General features: G+C 33.6%; 1 protein-coding gene across 1 annotated transcript; it reads left to right on the forward strand.

Moving 5' to 3' along the window:
* LOC140021090 (probable L-gulonolactone oxidase 6) lies at positions 1–3,139 on the forward strand. The gene is made up of 4 exons (XM_072071818.1): positions 1–360; positions 887–1,142; positions 1,246–1,347; positions 2,328–3,139. The coding sequence occupies exons 1-4, from the start codon at positions 52–54 to the stop codon at positions 3,038–3,040; spliced, it is 1,380 nt and encodes a 459-aa protein (XP_071927919.1). The 5' UTR covers positions 1–51; the 3' UTR covers positions 3,041–3,139.
* The last annotated feature ends 6,827 nt before the right edge of the window (positions 3,140–9,966 follow it).

The raw sequence follows: 9,966 nt of genomic DNA on the forward strand, positions 1-9,966 counted from the left end.
ATCATTAGCACCAAGTACCTGAATAGAACAGTAAATGTTGACAAATCAGCCATGACTATCACAGTTGAGCCTGGGGTGACCCTAAGGCAGCTGATCAATGCCAGTGCTGCTGCGGGGCTTGCTCTACCTTATGCTCCATATTGGTGGGGTTTAACTGTTGGTGGAATGTTGGGCACGGGTGCACATGGAAGCACATTATGGGGCTTGGGGAGTGCTGTTCATGATTATGTGATTCAGCTCAGGATTGTTACGCCTGCTGGCCCTGATGAGGGTTATGCAAAAGTTCGAAAGCTGAGAAATGGTGATCCTGAGCTTAATGCTGCTAGAGTCTCGCTTGGAGTTCTTGGAGTTATCTCACAGGTATAAATTATGATTTGATGCAACGCATCCGTTTTTTTCTTGCAGCTTATAAAGCAAATACATATCTTTATTAGTCTTGCCTCAAATCTCAACCTTTGGTTTCGCCACTGCTAGGGAAGAAAAAGATGTATCCTCTGTATGCTCTCCTATCTCGTCACCAAACAAGTTGGAAATTGTAGATTTTCCTTCATCTGATTAAACATTGTCATTAACAGTCCATGCAAATCTAGATTGTTTCCAGAGGAACAGAAAAGTTATCAAGTCTGTAGTGACCGTGGAGTCTCTAGTTCAAAACTCAAGGCCTTCTCTTTCCTGCTTTGCCCTGCAAGACTTAAATTTTTTTCTTGTACTAAAACACAGAAAAAGGGTGGAGAGAGAGAGAGAGAGATTGCCATTTTATGGACTACGTACTCGAAAAAGTTCTAGAAGAAAAGTGAAACTTTATGCTTTATTAATTCTTTTCTGACCTATATTTTTTTTACGGAAGAAATGTAACGAAAAAAAGAAAGAAAAAACCGTTATTCAGGTGACTCTACAACTGCAACCGTTATTCAAGAGATCAATCACATATGTTCAGAAAAATGATTCAGACTTCGGAGATCAAGCCTCCACCTTCGGCAGACAGCATGAGTTTGCAGATTTCACATGGTACCCAAGCCAACACAAGGTAGTTTATCGGATTGATGATCGAGTCCCCTCCAACACCACCGGAAATGGTCTTTATGATTTTATGGGATTTCGATCTACACCTTCACTCTTTCTAGCACTAATAAGAACAGCAGGTAGGTTAAGTCAACATAAGTTTGCTGAATGATACTTGTAGTTTTAATGGGCATGTATTAATTGAAGTTCTATTTCTGGCTTTCTTGGTTTAATTTTGAATAGAGGAGACTCAAGAATCCATACGTGATGCTGTTGGGAAATGCATAAATGGAGGCATAACCACATCTATATTGACAAACGCTGCATATGGATTGACAAACGACGGTATATATTTGTCCAAAATCTACTGTTTAAATTTTGTAATCAATTGTTCTTTGTTTTCTTTTTTTTTTCAATGATCAAGACAAAAGTTTTTCATCGTATAAACAATCAAATTAGTAATAACTCCACGGCCTTTTTCTTTCTTTCTTTTTTTTTTCATTCGTGTGGTATTTTGTGTAAGTATCAAAACAGGACTATCCCCAGAACTTTGCATATTAATTTATCGGATTCATAATTGCTTTGCATTGGGGTAGACCAGTTTCTTGTATCAATGTTTTAAGCTTAAAAGCTTAATAAATACCAATTTAACCCAAATCATCATCCAAACATTTGAAGCACAATGGAAGTATTATCACAGTTGTTTGCTAACTAGTGTTTGGATAGCATGTTTTTTCAAATAATATTTCGCTTGCATCATAAACATATTTTTCTATCCACCTTTTTATATTTCTAATCTATCTTTTTATCTCACATACATCATATTACAAAAAGTGCTACAGTAATTATTCCAAATAATATTTCAAATAATACTCTATCCAAACAAATATTTTTATAAAGAAGATAGAGTGTACAACACGAATGAATGTGAAAACTTAGTCAATACTAAACTGTAAAAAGTTAGGCCAAAACTGACACGAGACGTCTGATTAATGTCTACACTTTCAAATAAATGCAAGATGCAAGACATGAGACATTTGATTAATGTCTAGTTTCTCCGTTCAAATGTTCTCATAAAGAAAATAGAGTGTACAACACGAATGAATGCGAAGACTTAGTCAATTATGAACTCTAAAAAGTTAGGTCAAAACTGACATGAGACGTTTGATTAATGTCTACACTTTCAAGGAAATGCAAGATGCAACAGCAAGGCATGATCTTTTAGTCTTCAATCTAGCTAGATTCCAAAAGTGAAAATTATGTTTGGAAAGAGAATATTTGTTTCCCTTAACTTACAAAGGTCTCTTCTAATTAATGCGTTACAGGTTCAATGTTTAAGGGCTATCCTGTCGTAGGGTACAACAATCGCCTCCAATCATCTGGTTCCTGCCTTGATAGCCCACAGGATGGATTAATAACTGCCTGCCCTTGGGATCCTAGAGTTAAGGGTCTATATTATTTCCAAAATGGATTTAGCATTGGCTTATCAAAAGTCAAAGATTTCATACAAGATGTGCAAAAGCTGGCTGCTTTGCAGCCTCGAGCGTTGTGTGGTGTAGATCTTTACGATGGTTTCCTCATAAGATATGTTACAGCTTCAAGTGCTTATTTGGGAAAGCAAGAAGACGCTCTGGACTTTGATATAACATACTATAGAAGCAAGGATCCAATGGCCCCAAGACTGTATGAAGACATCCTTGAAGAAATAGAGCAAATGGCAGTGATTAAATATGGAGGGCTACCACACTGGGGCAAAAATAGGAATTTGGCGTTTGTTGGGGCAATTAACAAGTACCAAAATGCTACCGAATTTTTGAAGGTCAAACAATTGTATGATCCTTTAGGGCTGTTTTCTAATGAGTGGACAGACCAAATTCTTGGAATAAAAGATGGGATTACTATTATGAAGGATGGTTGTGCTTTAGAAGGATTATGCATATGCTCACAAGATAGCCATTGTGCCCCACAGAAAGGTTACTTTTGTCGACCAGGAAAAGTTTACATCGATGCAAGGGTTTGTACTCGTTTATCATCATAAAAATGTATCTCATTTCTTGTAGACAATAAGATTCTTGCATTTTTAATGGAATATGAATTTATGTAATAATAAATGACTAAATTTTACTTTGAACTCTTACAGTATAGAGTACTTTCACTTTAGTTCTTAAACTTCATTATTGGATACCCTTTTTTTTCTGAGCAAAATTCTAACATTTCCAATGATCAAGACATGAAGTTTTACACTGGAGGAAACTCCTCTTATTTACATCAATTAAGACTAGTACCATACACTCTTCAAATGAAGTAAAGAAAAGCAATGCGGAAACAAGTAAGCTAACTAAGATGGCTTTGGTCAAGAACTAAATCCCAGTTCTCCTGAATCCTCGGTATCTTATACCATGAAACAAATATCAATCGAATAGCATCCTAGTCACAACCTGCACACTAGATAGTCTAACCTGCTGAAACACCATTTGATTCCTTGCCTGCCAAAGATGATGCTGGGTCGCTGATAGAGCTAACCTCCTCAACTTGTGACAAAAAGAATTAGATGTATTACGCTTGCTCCACCAATATACTTCTTGCCGTACCAAATTTTCCCTATACAATAAGCACAACTTTTGAGTCTTGCCCCAAAAACTACGGCTGAAGTCACATTCAAAAGCCAAATGTTCTAGTGTTTCATCATCTACATCACAGAAAACACAAGTAGAAGGAAGATACAGCAATTCCCCAATTTCTCTGCCTTGCTTTAGTGTTTAATCGATGTCTGACCGCCAGCCACAAAATAAATGCATATCCTGGGATAAAACCTTTCCCCCACACTAATGTATACCACTGCATCCTGTTTCCAGATTCAATAAACTGTTTAAATGCATATTTAATATTAAGCTCACCAGTTAAAGTTTCGGGAAAAATCCACTTTTGACCCTTAAACTTTGAGCTAAGGACACATTTTGTTTCCAAACTTTTAGACTCACCACATTTAATATATAAATTAATTATTTTGGACCACATTTAGTTCAAAAAAGGTAAAATATTCAATTTGAATGGAGAAGGCTGACGTGGCCATTGATTTTAATTGAAAAATTGTTTTTACTGAACGGCCACGTGCAAAACACATGACTTTCTCCATCCAAATTAAGCAATTTACTGTTTTTGAACTAAATGTGGCAAAAAATAATTAATTCATATACTAAATGTGGTGCGTCTAAAAGTTTGGAGACGAAATGTGTCCCTAACTCAAATTTTAGGGACGAAAAGTGGATTTTTCCCTAAAGGTTTCAGTCCAGCTTACATGATCATCCCTATGTAAATTTTGTAACAAGGAGACAGCAGTTGATTAACACTGTTCCTTGATCTCTTGTGAACATCTTCTCCCAGAGGGCCGCTTCCATCTATCCCAATCAATGAATTCCGCCACCTTTGAATCCTTGGTTAACCTTAAATTATGCAGCAAATGTTCAGAAAATTTGAGATGCAAACGCTCCAACGGGTGCCAAATATCATACCAAAAAAAGGTATTCTGACCATTTCCAATCTCACTTGCAGAAAAGGATAAATGATAGTTCTCAATTGCAACACTTTTCTTCATATCCATGAACAATCCTTCAACACTCCATATCCACTATTATTGGACACTTTATTTTTTAAAGTATGAAATCTATCCCACTTTAGTTCTTAGATTTTAATATTGGAAACTACTTTAATCTATAAAATATGAAATTCATCCTACTTTAATCCTTAAACTATGAGCATGCTTGCCTACAATTCTATTAAATTTTAAATTTAAACATCATTTGTCTACTATCCTATTAGTTTTGACAATTTTGCAGGATAACCTCTTTTCCCTATATTATCCCTTCTTTGGAGAGTAATATGCATATTACATTCATATTCAACTTTTGAATTTTGGAGAGTAAGATTGGAAAGAAAAGTATAAAAATCACAATCAAAACACTATTTTTTAAAAGTTAAATTCCCGAAATGTGACAAAAAAATTGAAGCTAAGGAAGTATTAGTATGACCATAATAAATTAGCTTATTCTAGCTTTTTCCGTTTTGTTACGCAAAGCGTCATTGTTTGATTGAGAAGCTTAAAGCTGTCAATAGGACCAAAAAAACTCTTTGGCCAACTAACGCTGGTTCCATAAAGAACACAGCATCATCTGTTAAGCTGGCTAACTTTGGAAATTTGGCGATAGTTTGATCCGGTGCCGGAAGTGGATCCCTGTCCGGATCCACATCGGCGAAAAATACGAGTGACTTTATTTAGTTTTAAGGCCTTTTCTGATGTTGCCTTTCCTTTCCTTTTTTCTTTTTCTTTTCCTCCATTGTTTTACACACTTTCTGTGTATACAAACGCTTAAATAAGAATTATTGTAATGTCTTATTATCAAGACAACAAGTGCCACAATTATCCAAAATGTATACAACTTTTGGCGCCTAATTGATTGTGGAATTCTGACTGTCACCCTGCTCTTAATCTAAATTCAATATATTTGGTACCTCTAATTAGGGAAAATGGCCAATTTAGTCCCTAAACTTTTATTTTTTGTCGATTTAGTCCCTATATATTATTTGTAGCCAATTTAATCCTTAAACTTATATTTCAGTTCCAATCAAGGAACTCAGCAGGCGGCGCCACTGCATAATTTCCATCATGCTCCTAATCGAGAAACCCAAAAGGGGTATTTTAGGGACTTCAATGAGCCCAATGTCTCAGCAGCAACGCAAGCTTTCAACACATGTATACGTGAACCTATCCGACTAAATTCCAATCCGATGCATTAGTATTTCAATTTTGTGTGAATGCATTAGTAAATAAGAAAAACAGCTAAACAGGGAAAAAAATGTACCAAAAGGAAAAAAAACTAAAAGAAGAAGAAATGAAAATGTAATTCCAAAGGTAAATACAAGCTTGAATTAGTTCATCACGAAGAAATGACTTAAGGAGTTGAATAAATACACTAACGGGCCGCAATTTGGTATTTGCCTTGCATATGGAAAGTGAACCATAACCAACGTTTTAAAACTCAGACCGTTAATTGAACCGATGAGGTGTTCGGGTCAAGATTCAATTGGTCGGACCGGTTCAACCCTGGTTCAATGAATTTTTTTTAAAATAATTTATATAAATATATATGCACAAAATAAGACATGTATTGGACTAATTTAAGACTTTATATGATGAAAAATTAATATTTTCAAAGAAGTTGGATTTTTACAAATAAATTTTTTAAATTATAAGTTAAAACAAATAAATTTCATCTCAATCTTAATTGAATTTACCAAAAAAATAATGTTAAATAAAACTCAAAAATTTTGATATTTAGATATTGCAACTTAAGAAAAAAAGAAGTTTTGAATTTGGAGGAAGTCAAGAAAATAGAAAATAAAAATACAAACTTGATAAGAGGCAAAAAAATAAGAAGAAAGTGAGTGAATATAGCATTTAATAATTAGTTTTTAGGGTTAAAGAAAACATATTTTTTAAATTTTTTTTTCAAGTTAATAGAAAAAAACAAAAAACCCGTCGGTTCAACGGTTCAATCCGGTTTTAAGTATAATTAACCCAAAGCATGAACTGGACCAGAGCCAAGGCCGATTCGGGATCCGACCAGTCGAATCGGCTGGTCCGATCCAATTTTTAAAACACTGACTATAACTACATTTGTCCGACACTGGAAAGCAAAGAATGGGAACCGGCCTTGGCTCCGGTCTGGTTTTTAAAACACTGAGTAATATCACATATTATACTTGTCCCGTATTTTGTGAGCTGTGCTTCGAACAGCTACCTTAGAAATGCACAACGGTTAAACCTTAAGGAACCACCACTGTAGCTGCCTTATGGAGTTCTGAAGAATTCAAACACCAGAATATTCACTCAAGATTTGAATGATTCACTTATCTCCAGCAAAACTGTGAGTGATCGTTAAGAGAAACAGCTGTAGAAGCATCAGATGCATTTAGAAACTTTATTAGTATTTATTAATAATGTAATTTTTGTTATATTGTTGGATTGTAATCATTTAGTTTACTCCCACCATTGTGGGTTACTTGTAATTTTATAAGGAAAAAAAAGCTTAAAATATTTGACAAATATTCAATTGATTTGCTGATTTCTTGTAGGAAACTCCCATGTTAATTTAACTTCGAAAGAGAGGATCAAAATTTGTTTATCTAGCAAACATAAATCAGAAATCAATTTTAAAACCATGCGGGGATTAAACCACAATATTCAGAAAAGCTCCAAAGGGGGAATCTTTTTCCTTAAAACCAAATTTGTTTAATAAACATTCCTCTGGCGTCAGAATTTCGGATGCTGAGTCACGACTCAGGACCAGAAAACTCTGTCAAAATTTTCTTAAAAATAAATAAAACTTTCTAATAAAAAAATACTTAATCATTTACTTGCACCCAAAAAAAAATTCACTTGCATGACTGACCAGGGAAACAAAAAAGCTATAAATTATAATCCACTAAACCAAAATCTTGCATTTACATAAATAAATAAATTTATTGATGCACATTATTGGTTGTAATTCTTCAATTATCCAAGCCCAAGAATTAATATGAATAAGGAGAAGGAGGGTATAAGGCCAGAGGCATCGAAACCATTATGATGAAATTTAATTTGGTAACCCAATCCGTAGTGGAAGGAATTGTTGAAGAACGTGAAAACAAATGATGATGATGATGATGATGATGATGATGATGATGATGATGATGATGATGATGATGATGAGAGACATATTTAAAAATGAAAACAAATGGGAAGAAAGTAAAGATCGCGCTTTTTTTTTTCAAGAGACCAGTTGAAATTTTGGTCACACCCTTTAGCGCTGCTGGATTTGATGGTGGAAGAAACTAAAATTATTAATAAAAATTACTTTGTGTTCGAGAAAAAGGAAAAGGACTAAATGAGAAAAAATATGAGATGGGCGAATAAAGATACTTTACATAAGTTGTAATTTTTTTATGCACGGCCTGTGTATGCATAAGTTATATTGGATATATGCTACAGAATTTAATTTTAAATTTGAAATTCAGTTTTTTCAAAAGTAGCATACATCTACAACTGCTAGTGTAAAAAATATTTACACTAATAGTGTACAAAAACTTAATTCATTATTTGCCAAGCTCTTTTTTTTTTTTGGTATCCAAATTATTTGATTTGTCGTCAATTATATAGAATTGATAAAAATTTGAATCTGTTAGGTCTAAACATGTCTTCAAGGAAACTTTAAAGATGAAAATGGTTCAAACGCCAAAATATTTATTATTCCCATTTGACAAATTTTCAATTGGTTTGGTGATTGTCTATCAAACATTTTGTATTAATTTAAATTGCAAAAAAGAGGGTGGAAATTCTGTGGTAGCGTAAATCAGTAAATCAACCAACTGATAGGGAATGAACATTTCCATTAATTGAATCTAGAATATGTCTCCAAGGATTTTTTTTTTTTCCAAAGCCATAAAAGTAAGCACACTTGTTTTGCTTTTTCTTTATCTAGAATCCCAAAGGTGTACTTTGATTGAGGAACGGATGATATTATGCAAATCTAGAAAACCAACTGGGGACCTTCATTGACTACCTAACTTGTTATTTAATATATTAACAAAAATCGTTCAAGACGGTTAACCTGACAACGATTCCTGTTCTAAGTCATCGATGGACTGGTTCATACTGATAATTGTGATGAAAAACGAAATATATACATCACTCTAGAGAGCAAGCTATCAACTTTCCATGAAGACTTTTATGTAGTCGTCTTTATCAGCAATTTCTACTAGCATTTAAATGACTCACCCATCTGAGCTAGCTTTATCAAATATCCGGTACCAAAAAACATCCAATGGTGCATCTTCTTGGTATTTATATTCGTGTTTACTGCTACTGTTCTTATTCAATTCTTATTCAAGTCTCCAGCCAATTCTCATTTGGCAGTAGTAATCAATTTTATCATTATTTAGATCTTTACTGGTATATTGTACATGAAAAAATGTTAAAATTTATTAGCAAAGTCATAAATTTTGTTTGAAAAAGTAGCAAGTTCTGTACAAAAATAGCAAGTTGGTTGAGGCCCCTACAATAAGTGAAAGTATTGGACCACCAAACCTACTATTCCAACCCCTTTGAAACGCTATATGTGGACGTCTTGATCTTGAAGGCTATGCATTTAGGAATTTTTCTTTGTTTTTCTTGGTTGTTGGTCTATTCTTTTTTTTTTTTTTAGCTTCATCTTCTTTATAATTTAAAAGCAACTAAAATGTTTTACTTATGATTTATAATGCCACATGAATGTCAAAGAATGTCTTCCTTGGAGAAAGAACATGTCCTTCAAGAGAAACTATCAGAGGTCATCCAATTAAACTGTTTGTCGCACTATATATAATTCACTTTAGGTATAAATACTTTTTGAATGCTCAAACCTCTTATTCGACATTATAAACTTTTGAAAGATCAAATTTTGATAATGAACAAGTACATAAAAAAATATTCAAAATCTATACAAAACTTTTTTGATAAATATTCAAGTACATATTATTGTCATATTATCTACATATTTTGGTACAAGATTTTGCATTATTTCGTGTATCAACTGGTAATTTTAGATAATGATGGATATCTGTCTAAGCAGGGTTGCATCGTTTAGGGGGTCAGTGCATTTTCTACGCTAATTACTATAGTACTATTCCTGCGGAGCATTTCTATAGTACTATTCCACTAATATTTCCAGCCAATTACTTTTCTTTTCATCAGCCAAATTCGATTAGATCAGATGCTTACTCGAAGTTTAATAAGAACTGAACAATAGTAGGAATAAAAACTTTCACAAAGTTAGATATTAATCATTTGTTAGATATTCTAAATAGCACAGAACAGAGTTTTCTGATAATCAATAAAATGAGGTGATTTTGTCCAACAAAAAATTCCTTTTTTTTTTTTTTTTGGGATTT

The sequence above is a fragment of the Coffea arabica genome, chromosome 11e, assembly GCF_036785885.1.
Source record: "Coffea arabica cultivar ET-39 chromosome 11e, Coffea Arabica ET-39 HiFi, whole genome shotgun sequence".
In the NCBI taxonomy this organism is placed as follows: Eukaryota; Viridiplantae; Streptophyta; class Magnoliopsida; order Gentianales; family Rubiaceae; genus Coffea; species Coffea arabica.